The sequence below is a fragment of the Emydura macquarii genome, unplaced genomic scaffold (genome assembly GCF_026122565.2).
Source record: "Emydura macquarii macquarii isolate MOO-44397 ecotype Brisbane River unplaced genomic scaffold, CSIRO-AGI_Emac_v2 contig_295, whole genome shotgun sequence".
NCBI lineage: Eukaryota > Metazoa > Chordata > Testudines > Chelidae > Emydura > Emydura macquarii.
In genome coordinates this window covers 2,711,820-2,727,246 of record NW_027130432.1, presented here as the reverse complement: position 1 = coordinate 2,727,246, position 15,427 = coordinate 2,711,820, and the positions used below count along the sequence as shown (strand labels likewise).

General features: G+C 38.8%; 1 protein-coding gene across 1 annotated transcript in view; it reads left to right on the top strand.

Annotated features, from left to right (window-relative positions):
- Nucleotides 1-15,427, top strand: part of LOC137154807 (plasmanylethanolamine desaturase 1-like) — a 76,836-nt gene that overhangs the window by 47,085 nt on the left and 14,324 nt on the right. Inside the window, exon 4 of the mRNA XM_067550639.1 lies at nucleotides 1,088-1,179. Within this exon, the coding sequence (XP_067406740.1) occupies nucleotides 1,088-1,179 (92 nt within the window). The remainder of the gene's footprint in view (nucleotides 1-1,087; nucleotides 1,180-15,427) is intronic.

The following is a 15,427-nucleotide window of genomic DNA, read 5'->3' as shown; positions in this document are numbered from 1 at the left end:
AGAAATCTAGTTGTTACTGTGACAGCATGCCATGCTGACTTCAAAGACTATTTTTTAAATTCAGGACAAAGATGGTTTTCATGAAGAATTTTATTTACTGTGAAGGGGAGTTTATTTACATGGTAGCTATGCAAGACAATGCGAATAATTAAGGAAAAAGTAACTGCTAATTATTTTGAATTAACTACTTGGCTTTAGTTTGACACGCAAATCGTTGAATCTTGGAGTTAGATAATTAACCATTTAAAAAAAAATCCTTTCCTTTTAGTTTTATTTGAACAACTAGAATAGAGTTTTGTGGACAGTAGGTTGAGTTCACCAATATGCTGGGTATGTAAAGCTTATGAAATGTTAATACAAATCTTCAGCATTTTTGCTAGATGTTAATATTGAACCAGCATTTGAAAATGAGGGAATAGTTCAACATAACTAGCTCTTGCAGTTTGATCACAATAAACCCTGATATAGTATTTTTTTAATCCTTGCCCTTGTTGCGCTAGAATATAAAATTAAGCATTCAGATCTGGAAACCCAGGTCTCTGGAGAATTTTGCTCTTTTGGAGCACAATGGAACCATCTTATGTTACTGGAATAAAAGGCATTTCTGGAAGGCATTTCAATGAAGATACGAAATTGAACTGGCCACAGAGAGAGAGAGAGAGAGAGAGAGATAAGAAAGAATATGGTTGAAAAAATATTGGAGAAACATTGGGCTAACCCTATTATTTTGTGCTAGGTTAGGTTAAATAAACCTACAATAGTGAAACCTTTACAAACTGATTTGTGGATTACTGTTAAAATGAAGGTGGTACCTGCTGACTTGCTGCACTTTTATATGTAAAACTGATTTTCTGATTCTGCCTGATTCCAAAAGCAGCTTTTTAATATGTTTTAATGTAGACTGTATATTTCTTTTAGTTGAAATTGATTAAACTGAATTTTGCTAGTTGTGTGTGGTCTCATAAAATGTATTTTTGCATTTGGAAATCAATGTTTTAAACAAAAAAAAATTGATCTACTGTATAGGGTAAGTGTAATTTCAGTGTGTAGATTAGCTTCTGCTGTTAACATTCTTTTTTATTTCTAGTTGCTGGAATTATTACAGCTGATTTTGCCTCAGGCATGGTTCACTGGGGAGCTGATACCTGGGGTTCCGTTGATATCCCTGTCATTGGCAAGGTAAGGAGAGGTTGACTTGCATTCAGTATGAACAGTAGACTAGAAATAAATCATTGTTAATATGCTTCTGGAAGATAAAAAAATTAGGAGGGGTGGTGGATGTCGTTCTGATTTTACACACCCCTCCACCAGCAATATCTTAACCAAAACTCTTGAGACGGTGTTCATTCTTTCTTATGTATTGAGAAATGGATCTCACTTAAACACTGAAGAAATTAACTTATTTCAAAGGGAGTATTTTTCTGTGTACCCACCCAATAAGAATTATTTTTTTTATAAAGTGAATGATGTAAACGTGAAATTTTAGTGCACAGGTTATTCATTCAACAGGTTTAATCTGTGACAAATAAAATGCAGTTCAGAAAATCTTATATGCACTCAATCTATGTATTTCTACTGTGCCTATTACTACGGTATCAGCGCACCAAAATAACTGTTTAATTTTTAGAAATGCTTACTAGTACCTTTATACTAGTAAGTGTGGATGGAGAGGTGTAACTGAGTGACCTTTGTGCAATTGTATAATATATTCATTTTTTTAATAAATCAGGACTGGAAAAAACCAGGTCTTATTAGAAACGTACAGTTTTGTGCGGTCTGCAGTTAGTGTCAACACCGGTGAAATAAGTTATTTCCTTGTGACAGTGCCATATTTAGCACACTAATAAAAGAGGGGAAAGAGAGTGATCTTTGATAAGCTAATTATTTTTGGTACTTGCATCAGAGTTTAGTAAATCAGCATGCTGCATCTGCAGTGCTAACCAAACTAATCTAAAATACTGGCCTCCCTGTGGAGGTATAGAAATGTCATAGTCCCTGGAGACTTGCACTGCATTTATGCAGGGCTGCCTTTTCTGTCATAGATTCAACAGACCTTCCCAGAGAAGATCTACAGTGCTTTAAACAACCTTAACATGGGGTTTAAAGAGATTAATGAATATCAGTCTTGTACTAAATAAATCTTTATCACTTGCTTTACCTACTACAGTAATTGCCTCAGTGCAGTATAACACATTCAATCTGCCAGTTTGCTGTTAATCTCAAATATATCTTTGACAAAAGAATCCATTTTATCTCCATTTTTGTGCTTGTGTGTGTGTGTGTGTGTGTGCGCGCGCGCGTGTGCGCATGCACACACGCACATGCCAAATTTGGCACTCAATCAGGTTATTGAAATACTATATGTGAAGTTGTTTAGTAATATGAAAGTAATATGGTTGAAGAAACCATTCATGTGACATACATTACAAAAGCTCTGTCTTACCCTCACTTAATTTTGTATGTTGTGTAGCATATATGCCTTCCTTTCACAAATATATTAATAAACATAAATGAGGCATGGGCTCAGAATGGTGATATCTGAGGCATATGCATATAAATAAAGTGTAAGTGTGGGTATGTATGTGTCTGTATATTACACACAAGCACACACACCTCTTAGATATCACCAATTTTGGTCAAATATATGTGAGATACATATTAGATAGAATTTGTGTGCATATTTGTTTTCATTTTCCATTCTGTCTTCTAATCTGATTTGCCAATGTATAAATGCTTCTAGTTTTCAGTAAGAAAGAGTGGATGATTTTAAAGGGCAAGTCTCAAAATTATTAATTGCAATTTAGCAACAGCTGGGAACAAAGTGTAATAATGTAACTACTTTAGCAGTGTTTTGTAATTAAAATAATTTAACCTTTTTATTTAGAAAAAATGGTGCAATTAAATTAATTATGGGCTCCATCTAAAGTCAGTCCTGTCTAATGTTATCTGGTGAATTTTTTAAGTGTATATTATTTATTTACTTATTTGTATTTAGTTACTTGGTAGCACCCACAATGTATTTTCCATTTGCAGCATTGTAGCAGTGTTGGTAACAGGTAATTAGAGAGAGAGGTTGGTTGGTGATGTAATATCTTTTATTGGACCAATTTATGTTGGTGAAAGAGGCAAGTCCTTCAGATTGTGTTATCTACTTATGCTAAACAATCTGTTCTACCTCATGTTTAGCTGTGAAGAAGAGTTCTGTGTAGCTTGAAAGCTTGTCTTTTTTTGTCAACAGAAGTTGATCCAATTAAAGATATTACCTCATTCACCTTGTTTCTCTAATGTATTTCCCAGACATTCAGGAAGGAACAGTCCATTATCTAAGCTCACAATCCAAGGACAGAGACCAACAAATAGACAGAAGTTGAGGGAGTTAAGAATGTTTGTACAAGTCAACTAGATTTGTGATAGGAAGGATGGAAGAAGTGTGTCTTTAATAGGAACTTAATTCTGGACAAGGAAGGGGCCCTTGAAGTAGCTGCATAGATAGCTGCTGGGCAGAAGTCAAGGAGGTTACTTTGAGAAGCAAATGGTTGGAGGTGGAAAGGAATATTGATGCAGTGGATGGTCTGGGGGCAGTGCTAAACTTGATATAGGTGGATAAGTGGAAGAAATGATAATCTTATACCTCTTGCAATTGTGGAAGGAATTCATACTGGGGAGTGATGTGCTCATTAGCTGGATCAAGGGAGATGACTTTAACAGCTGCATTTTATATGTATTGAAGGAGCAATGTGTGTGTCTTCAAGGCTAGAAAGGATGGCCAAAAGTGCAGAGCACTCGCAGCTTACCTTGAATTCAAGTCCGTAAAGTCCTTCGGCAAAGGTAAAATTGAATATTGAAGCCAGTGGGAGTGGTTGGGTGTTTACCATTTTTGCAAAATCAAGCAACTTATATTTGTGTGTGTGTGTGTAGTGTAGTGTAGTGTAATGTAATGTATACAATATCACTGTTAAACTGAGAGGCAGTGTAATCAGGGCACTGGATTGAGAGTCAGGTGACCTGGGTTTTATTTCTGTTTCTGCCACTGACTTATGTGACCTTGGCCATGTCTCTTTACCGCTCTGTCCCTCAGTTTTTACATCTATAAAATTGAGATTATATTTGTCTTTCTTTTTAAAGTGCTTTGAGATAAATAAGAAAAGCTTATGTAAAAAATAACTTGTTGTTCCAAAATGCTGCAGTACAACCCTGATTCTTTCCCCCCGCCCTATTATATTCCAAATTTTCTAAAATCTTTGGGAAGATAGGCTTTTGTATAAAAGGGATAGAACTACAGTGTGCATAACTATATGAAAGAGCAGTACCATTGTTTAACCTGGAATTTCAGGTAGCCTAAAGCTGAATAATTGAGACTGAACTGTGCATTTATTTGAATTCTCTTGATTGGGTGGTGGAGCTGCTCAGTAGAAGAACCACAAGTGAGAATTTGCCCCTTACATTTAGGGGATTATTTTTATACCATGTTTCTTGACCTTTCATTGCTGTGTTTGGAGCTTGTGGTTGCTAAGCACTTTTTACCTCCTTCTTTAAAAATCAGTCCCAAGACAGTGACGGGTTTGAGATTGTATTTGAGAGGCTGGCAGAATGGCTGGATTTTTCTCATACTCGCAGCAATCCTCACATATCTCTTGCTGCTCAGCTGCTAAGACCATGACCTATCTGATGCTGTAATACTTCTTCCCTTTCCTCCTTTGACCCATTGTTTTCAGAGTTTCCTTAGAGTCCTGCATGTGAACCACACATACTGCAGTTTGATGCCTCTGTGTGTAGCTTCTGGGTTTGCCCTGGCTCTACAATTGACCTTGCAAGGTCTTTCTTTCCCTTTAATGTTCATATTTTATTCATTTTCAAGGTAGCTTTATAGGAGTGCTTACCTTCAGAGTTGCTGTTCACGTATTAATAACAATCTCCATAGCAAAGAAATTTACAATGAAACTTAAATGACAATCTACCCATTTCTTTCTTTTATGATAACAGAATTGCAACCATTCATTGTACTAGTTTTTCTGGGGAAATGCATCAAATTATAGGAAATATTATCCCAGTAGAATCAGAAAGAGATGGGATATTATTTTTGAGCCATTTTCCCACTCGCATAATATATTTGGGATCCAGCTAGTAATGGGCTACGTAAGCTAGAAGAAGGCAAATAATAACTATAGAACATTCCAGACTTGTGTGCCTAAAGATTAGCACCTAAATCCGTAGTTTGGAACCTAAATGATTCCTGCAGCTCCCAATGAAGTCATTGTGCAGAGGCAGCCATCATTTAGCAGTAGGATTGAAAAACTGACGTAGAACAGAGACAAGGACAGAGGTCTCTACCTTTCCTGAAAGACATATTGAACAAAGGAACAAAAGATCTTCCCAGACTTCTGCCTGAGGCAGGAAAGGATTACTAGGAAGTAATACTGGACATACACAGGCCAGGGTGCAGATCTATGATTAACTACCAGAACTTCATACTTGTCTACACACAAGTGCACATGCAATGGCAATACAGTAACTTCACGTTGCAGATGGGAAATAGTTGCCAACAATGGGATGAACAATTATGGAAGGAATCTGGCCCAGAAGATGGACTTGGAGGCCAAAATTTTCTAACTTGTCATTTTAAATTAGAGGCCTGATTTTCAGAGGTGCCAATGGACAATCTATGCCTAAGATTCCACAGTATAGTATTCTTCAGTATCCACGCTATGGGCTGTTTTGCAGTCTAGCCAGAAGCATTCCAGAAATGCCCATCCTGCAGATTCCAGGATGGAAATGTCAGTTTTTTAACAAATACAGCTCTTCATCACATAGCTCTGTCTCACAAGAGGAATTTCAGTCTCCTCCCAGCACGTCACTTGTATATTTTGCTTGCCCTATGAAGAATGTCCTCCTCCCACTTCTTACCTTGGTGGCTACTTTTCCTGCAGCTCCTTGGTTATTTCGTTTGTTCATGCCTCATCTGCCTCCTCCCAGAGTACCAGCCAAATCCTGTTTTACAAGGACTCAGTACCACTTCAGATGTCTCTGATTCTTCTGACATAGTTGGCAATTCCCAGCAGAGTGGGGGTATCGGTGGACTTGAGTAAACAGGGAAAGGGCCTTGGGACCCAACAATGCAAACTAATGTTTATCTTTTACTTATCCCAAAAAAAAAAAAAAAGAATTGGAACTAGCTTATGGCTACCCAAGAATAGCTAATGGGGAAATTTTCAAACTACCTAAGACATGTAGAAGCATAAGTCCTATTGAAAGTGGGGGTTGTACTCCTAAATTCTCTAGGTGCTTTTGAAAATCTTCCTCCTAAATAGACTTTCTAAATGCTTATAAGGGCCAAAATCCCATCTTTGTAAAGACTGAGAAAACATTGTGCCCTGACACTTCTCAAAAAGGCTCCCAATATTCTTTATTACATAACAATTGTCATTGTGTGTTCCATGTATGTTAGCCAAAAGAATCGCCAAGAGATTTTAGTTATTTTACCACATTGAAGTTATGTCTCTCACTTAATAGCTTTCAGTTAGCTTACTTCTGAAGTTTGACTCTTGTATAGCTATTCAGATTACATATTGATGGTTCCCAAATTTATTTACCATCAGAGTATGGACTTAGCAGTCATTTTAATTATTCATTGATTGATTGATGGATTTACCTAGCATCGTGGTCAGCGTTGACCACAGATCCAACCATGCTTCCAGAGCCAGTTCATTAAGTCTTTTCCTTTTGAAGCAATGATTTTCATCTTCTGCTACAGTGGCTATTACACATCTTCTTTACATAAATAGCAATGTTATAAGTACATTGGAGGAGCTGTGGAGAATATGGGTATTATAAATTTCGTATTGTACAATTCCAGTTAATTATTTGGTGTAAATCGATTTCATCTTCAATTTTCTGAAGATGATTTTATTCTAACAAATGAATGCTATTTTGTTACATTTGCTTTCATGTTCATATTGTTCACTTTTTTCATGCCTTCTTTTGGAAGTGTAAGAACTCTGAAATACAGCCCCCCCTCTGAGAACAGTCTACTGAAAATATATCAGTGTTTGCTTGTAACTTGCATGATTTCATGAGTGTCATTGCTCGTGTATTAAAGCAAGCATTTCAATATGTGCTCTTTCAGGGTGACTATTAGGTGCTTAATTGAATACTTCTCATTAGCTCTCTTCTTTCAGATTGATTTCTGTACTTCCTTAGCATAATGAATACAGAGATTTGCAAGAGGAAAAAGTGCTACTTTCCTATTAGCTGTAGCAGGAAAGTAAATTGACATGTTTCTCCAATTAAATGTGCTGGTTTTTTAAAAAGTTTTAAAGAAATTCCTTGCTTCTTACACACCAGCTTACAAAATCTTTTAATGCCATAATCTCTTAGTAATGTAGGATATTTCTAGGTCTGAGGCTAGACTGTCTTATATTTTCAAAGCATGAGTTACCAGAAAGGGACATTTTTTCCCAAAAGATGTAGTTCTTTGAGTAGTGTCCCTATGGATGCTTCATGTCAGGTGTGTATGTGGTTTAATCAGAGATTTTCAATAGCAGTGGCCGTTCAGCCCACTCATGTCCCCTACTCATCCTCATTCTATCCAACAAGACTACTTAGGGCTGCAAGGACAAATCACTCTCAGTTCCTTCTTGGGCACCTTGGCCTGAGACTGTGCATTCAGCATTCCCACTTAAATCGGTCAATCTCACTTCAACTAGTCTTTAGTTGTTAATTTTATTAGTTTAGTGTTTGGTATAGTTTAATTGGTTGGTTTTTGTAAGAGAATTGTGCCTTGTCATCTTTATTCCTTCTTCCCTTCCCTCCCCAGCCCCTTCTTTAGAGATTCTTAAGAGAAGGAGTTCTAATTCTCCTCAGGAGAAACCTACGCTGAAAAGACCTAGTCTCTTCATAAGTTGACCATGTTTGAGTCTTTGGGTCCTTGGCCCAATACCAGTTAAACGCCAGGCTCTTCCAGTACTAATGGTGCTGCTAAGTCCCAGGGCTTTTCTCTGGGCCACAGCTCCAGCCCTGCTTTGGTACCTAAACCATCTACAGTTCCATCAGGACATGGAAAGGGAAAGACAACCTGCCTGTAGCCAGTTGAATTGTCCTCTGCAATCCAACATCATAGGACCAATATTGCAGAAATCCAAGTGACCACCTCAGCCTACAGCTACCTTGAAGCAATTAACATTGTCGATACTGTTGACTTTCTCTGCAAGGCATCTGCCTAACAGACTCCCACCTTGGTACTATTAGTTCATGTGATTTGACAGGAATTTAAATATTCTGAAGACCTGTTTGTGGCAGATGAACCTGTACCTCTCCTTTTGATGAGTACCAAGTGCCTCTTGGTACTGAGAGCCACACCAGAATGATATCTTTCCCTTTCCACCATTCTCTTGCAAAGCTTCCCCTCTGGATGATAAGAAGTATCTTTCTTCAGCCTCTCACATATCACATTACCATTACAGGAACCCTTCTACTGACACCTAGAGGGAGAGGAATGACTGTCAGGGGAGATACTTTGGAGCCCCTCTTCATTGGTCTGAACAGTCACGGATGCCATCCCATATTCTGTATGGCCCCCTCAGTGGCCGTATTAGGACCCTTGGGCAGCCTACTGACAGCAATTTCCTAGAGAATCTTGCTGGGACCATCGAGACAGTCTCCTCCTCCATCGGTTCCTCCTTAGCTACCTGAGTAGTAGGAGAAAACCTCTGAGCAGCAAAAGGCTAGAGCAGATAAAGAGGGCACTCCACAGACTAATATATCCTTGTCTTCTCCACCCTCCATGGCTGATGACTACAAATAGTTTCAGGACCTCATGAAATAAGTGGCAGATTCTTTGCAGATAGCCCTTGAAGAGGTTAAGGAGTCACAGCCCAAACTGTTGAATGTTTTACAAACAGCATCGTCTGCGAGAGTGGCCTTAACCATTAACAAGGCACTTCTAAAACCTGCCAAGACTAGCTGGCAAATTCCACCGACAGTATCCCCCATTTACAAGCATGCTGATAAAAATATTATTTCCCAGACAAGAACTCTGAATTTTTATTTCCCCATCTCTCTCCTTGGCCTTGGAAGTTGTGAATGAATGTGGAAGACAGCACCGTGCTAAATTGACCCCGTATGACAAAGACCAAAAACACCTTGAACTTGTTGGTGATAAATCTTATTTGTCTGCAAGCCTGCCATTCACGATAGCAAATTATCACGTGCACATGGCAAAATACAACTATAACAGTTATATGAAATGTACTTTTTATTGAACATCTTCCAGAGGAATATTGGGAGCAGTTTTGGGTCATTATAGCTGAAGGCCAGCTATAAAAGCCTATTTATATGCTGCTGATATGGCTACTTTCTCCATCTCCACAGTGGTCACTGTGTTGGGCATCTTGGCTACATCTCTCTGGATCCCCTAGGGAGGTCCGAAATGCTGTAGAGAACATTCCCTTTCATGGACTCAAACCCTTTGTGAAGACAACAGATGAGTCATGGCATACCTTGAAGGATTCCATGGCCACACTGCGGTTGCTCGGATTCTACATCGTGAAGTTAAATGTAGATTTAGTAAATCTCAAATGGTGCAGAGGTCCCACCCTGCCCAATTCTTGGGTTTCCAAAGACTTACTGAGCCACCTAGGAAGAGACCTAGGTTTCAGAAAAAAGAGACGAGTCACGACATCTGCTTTGACCATGTGACCGTCCAGTTTAGGATCTTAAGTTTGTACTCAAGTGTCTTATGAGACCTCCTTCTCAACTCATGGCCATCTGTTCCCTCCTTAACCTATCCATGAAGACGGTCTTCTTAATGACCATCACTTTTGCCCAAAGGGCAGATCCATCCACTACGGTATTTTTCAAGGACAAGGTTTTGTTATATCTGCACCCTAAATTTCCACTTAAGGTGTTGTCTGAGTTTCATATTAACCCAGGTCATCCATCTCCCAGTTTTTCCCCTAAATCACACCAGACCAGAGAGAAAGCTGTTTTATACACATTGGGTGTCAGGAGGGCATTAGCTTTCTGCCTGGACAGGGCCAAGACGTTTAGGAAGTCTCCCAGACTGTTCATGTCAATTGCTGACCAATCTAAAGGAGCCACAATCTACTTCCAGAGGCTCTTTAGATACATCCAGAAACCTATTGTTTCCTGTGTTGACTCTTTCAATGTACAGCCTCCTTCTAGGGTATTGACCTATTCAACAAGGGCTCTCTTGATCTCTATGGCACTGTTCAAGAATACTTACATAGCTCAGATCGGCAAGGCTGCAACTTGGACTTTAAAACATGCCTTTTCCCAGCACTATGCCATAGTCCATTCTTTCAGATTGGACCCTGCTCTTGGGAATGCAGTCTTGTCTACAGTCCTGGACTCCAGCTGGGGGTACCGCTTGGTAGTCACCTGCAGTGGAGCACCCATAAGGACACTACTTGAAGAAGAAGGAGCAGTTACTCACCTATGCAGTAACTAGAATTCTTTGAGATGTGTAATCCCTATGGGTGCTCTATTACCTGCCTTCCTTCCCATCTGCATCAGAGTTTCCTCTGCAGGACTCAGTGATGGAAAAAGAACTGAGGGTGGTTCATCTGCACAGTCCTGTATAGCCTTGGTGAGAGTCACAAGGACAAGTACAGCGCATGTGCGGGTTGAGCGGGCACTTCTTCCAAAAATCTGCAATCAAAGGCTTGTGGGACACATGCGCACACATCTCAAAGAACTCCAGTAACCTCTCCTTTGTTCTTGGAGCATGCATTATTTTCTTTTTGATGCTTTTCTGATTTTTATTTGGACTGGGGATGGATTAAGTATTGTGCTTTTCCTTACACATTAAATACCACCTGCCAGAGTTCTTGAAAACCTAACGTTGAATTCTCTTTGTGTATCAATTAGCCTTTGTGGTCCAAAAGCAAGTGTTCTTGAAATGACAAACTCCTGAGCTCTGTGCTGTCAGATAATACCATGATGCATGATAGTTCAGTATCCTAAGAGAAATAGACAGACCAATATGCAAGATAACTTCTTTGCAAGATGGTGAGCAAACTTATTTCAGTAGAGTTCCTGAAACAGAACTGTGAAACTTTAATTAGGTTTTCATAGGAATTTACTACAAAAGGTGGTTTATGACTTTGGAAACTAAATGCTACACTTATGTTTAGCTATACAGAATAGTACATAGTGGAAGGATGTAATTTCTTTGCTCTTCCATAGGCTCCTAGATGATAAGGTATGAAAGAATAGGATGAATGAACTAGGATAAATTAATAATAAGAACTATCTTCTCTCTCTCTCTCTCTCTCATGGCACTGCCACCAGCTAGAACTAAAACAAAAGTTTTAAGTGCAGCAAACCATTTTTAAGTTTTGTAAAACTTGGAGGTGGTTCTCAAATTCTGATAAGAGGGACTGCTGTCACAGTTTTTCCAATTTTATTTGGCAGACCCAAGCTCTATATAATTTTTGAGAGCTTTTTTGCAGTGAACTGGAACTTTGGGTCTTTAGAATTCCACACAAAGTGACCTTTGCATTATCTGGATCAATGGTTCCTAACCTGGGGTGCCCGAGCCCCATAGGCAGGTGCCAAAGATTACAGAGGGTCCATGAGGCTTCAGTAGTAATGAAGTGATTTAGACCCCCCCAGCCCTGCTGGAATGGAGGAGCAGCCTCCCTGAGCCTCGCGCCAGCTGCAGCAGAGGAGCACCCCCAGTGCCAGGTGCCCAGCTGGAATGGAGCTCATGGAGACCTGGAGCAGCCCTGGTCAGCCTGCCACCGCCCGCTGCCTCCATTACCCTCCGTCCATGAGGGACAGGAAGAGGCGGGGTCACACGGGGCTTTCAGTGGCGGCTGTGCCAGGGAAAGCTTAGCTTCTTACTCAGGTAAGAGTAATTTATTATTATTATTATTTATGTAATGTAGTGGTATTATTATTATCATTCTATGTGTTTATAGGGGTATATGTGTTTGTGGCCGGTGAGAGGGGCGTGGTGGGATGGTGCCTGTTTTTACCTAGTGTTAACTAGTGGGGCTTTCACTCAAAAAGATTGGGAACCACTGAGATAGTGGAAATTAGGATTAGAAGTTGGTAACTGGTCAGATATTTGGAGTTTTTATTTTACATGGAGCATTGTATCAGAATGCTTGTTTTGGAATTATATACATTAGCTTTCAAATAATAATCTTAAATAATATAAAAATAAAATAATATTTATCATGCAATTGATATTCATTATCTTATTTGTTAATGAGCTGGGAACTACAGTATCACTTAAAAAGTCACTATTCACTGCTTCACAGTATTTTCAGTTCATCATGGAGTTTGTTCCAGTGCGGTTCTACTATTCATAAAATCCCTTCTCAAGCACTTGTGGATACAGATGATTGAAATATCATGTACAATTCTTCTTTCAACTTCTTTCTTCTGAAAGCAAACAGCTCCTTACATATGCAGATCTCCGATTTGCTCTGAAAGCATGGAATTTGTCTCTTAGAGTTGGACATGTGTTGCAATTCCATTTCCACGACAGAACTTCAGCATGGAACTATTCCCTTCCATTTGCTTCTATCATTATGCATACATATGTGTATTATTTGTGCTGTACTATAAATTTGATGATGTTTGTGATGACATTTAGAATTTTTTGCAATCTGAAATGTTGCAGGGTTTTTTCTTTCTTTCTTTCAAATCAGCCCCCTTTGATGAATGACAGGTTTTCATCTTTTTTTGTATTGGGGAAAAAGTAGCAGCTTTGACTCCCTTTCTCCTGAGAAATTTTACAAAATATTCTGTAACTCATCATTAAACCAGTGGTATTTCCTTCTTTCTTGGTTCTTGGGATCATTTTCTTTTTTCTGAAGTCATGTGCCATCTTATAAAGATACATAGCAATCTTCAACTTCATTTTTATATCCTGGAAAGCTGATCTAAGAAATACTTTTTTCAAGAAGATGATAAATTTGTCATCAAAATGTAAAAATTGTCTTTCATTCAAGCAGAAGTTTTTCTACCAGCTATCTAAGACCCTGATCTTGCAATTGACCACATGCAGATACACCACTGTGCTTTCTCTGAGCCCCGTTGCAGCTGGTAGGGTTTTGTCTGGGCACACAGCTGTGTAAGTGTGCTGTCAGTTGCTAGGTCAGGGACTTAGAAAGCAATAAACTACATTTGTCCATCTGCAGTTTTCCTTTTAGAGGCTAGTAGTAACTGAAAACAATTTACTTTGGGATAACTCAGTGCACGGTAATAATTAACTTGGCGACAGGAACCATCACACAAATCTATTACTTATTTTGTGTACAAGATTCTAAGAGTTTTATAAAAATAAAAATATAGCAGTTAAAATAAACTGAATGATTAGTAACAATCGGAGGAAACTTACAATGCTTTCTGGGAAAACTGATCCAAGATACATTTATACCTCAAGCACAAATTAACTCTCCCTTCCTTGAACTAGCCTTCTTTTTGTGGTTATTTGTATTGTTGTGGTTATTTGTTCGGTACTCAGCCCCAGACATGTACGAGGTGCTTGATAGACAAGAATGAGAGCAAGGTCATTGCTCTGAAGAATTTGGTTTGGTTTGGTTTTTTCCATGAACATCAGTACAATAGGATGTTTTATATCTGTCTGAGGCTATGTCTACATTTACGGTGGCATGAAGAGTACAGACACTGCCTGCCCCCCAAGCATGGGTATAAATAAGCAGTGCCTCATGATCTACACTGCTAGGGAGTAGTGCAAAGACATGCCAGAACCTTAGGATATGTACCCTGTATGGCTTTCTACATGCCCAAGCTGTACTTCTCCTGTCTACGCTGTTCTTTGTAGCAGTGTAGCAGACTGCTGCTTGAGCTGTTTCCCACCGCATGGAAAGATTTCAGCAGCGGAGAACTGCCAGAGCTTTTTCCCACTGCCTCTCTTCCGCCAGAGCTTTTCACTGCTGCATCTAGTTACCCATCGCGGTATGGATCCAGCCTGATTTCCTTTGTGAAGTGTAGCTACATGTACGCTACATGTGTGGCTTGGCAAAGCCGTGGCTGGGTTGATTTAGCTGGGGTCGGTCCTGCTTTGAGCAGGGGGCTGGACTAGATGGTCACTTCCAACCCTCATCTTCTGTGGTTCTATGATGCCACCAGTGTAGACAAGGCCTAGGTAATGTAGTTACTGGTCAAGATTTTGTTGGAAATAAACTTTGCATTGTCCTAATTATAGCTTGGTCAACTTACTTAAAAAAATATATAGTTTCGGTACTAGAGTTTCTCTCCCTTTCTTATATTGTCTTTTTTCTAATGAATTCCTTCCTTCTTGTTCTGTGTTATCAATCATTATCCACGTACCCATAGAATATAAAATCTTGTCGCTGTAGACAGTGTGATATTAAATCATTTGGGGTGGAAATTCAAATGCAGAAGTTGTAATTGTAATGTCTCTAAGATTCTTTGCAGTTGTGTTAAATAAATCTTAGTTTTGCTTGTGGAGTTTGGCTTACTTTTTAGAATTTGCTTATTCTGTAAAGTAAATTATTCCATTCTTTGTGAGAATTTGAGTAATAATCTTGTGACATGATATTTTATAAGGAAAAGTAAGTATTTGAAAGTCTAGTGGGAATTATCTGTTCTGAGTTGTAAAACTCCTTTTGCCATTTAGGCTGTTGTGTAAGTATTTCCTCAGTGGAAGTAGGGATCAAAAAGAATTTTTACCATGTGTTTTTTAAATAAATGCTTTCATCTCACAATTTTACTTTCTTAGCTTGCTGCAGTACAATAGTTGAGCCTTGTAGCAACTAATCTAGCATGTGGACTGATATAATTACAAAACTTCCATAATCATGTGAGTTGGTAAAAAATCTAGTTGTCAAAGCAAGCATTTTCAAAGTGTTGCCTCAGTTCTCTGGTTATAGGAGAGGAACACAAGAAGCCTGTAACAGTAGCAATGTAGATGAAGTTCTTATGGTCTCCTGAAAGTAATGATATCCCATATTTGTTTTCATTCTACAGGCATTTGACATATTAGTGTCTTGTCTGAACACAATATACCCACAGGGAATACTGGCATGTTAAATGGTCACAAGTTAAGGCATTGGTCTTGTAGCAAATTCTCACCAAAATGTTCTTGTTCAATAATAAAAAAATATTATTAATAATAATAATATCTAGCTCTCATACAGGAACACTAGAAATTAAATCCAAGGCACAAATTCGGAGATTTCTGTAACTTGTCGTTTTTGTGTCTTTAGCAAATTTATATATTGTCAGATTTGTGTTGTCATCCAGAATATGAATGTATGCTAAAGAATGCCAGACCTACAACCAGCCCTTAGGGGATTCATACATGTTCTGTATGCACATGCCATTCCTATGTAACACCCTTGATTACTTGTGGCTTGTTGTCCTTGGGCAGTATTTTTACCACTTAAATTGTAATTGGTATTTTTTCTCC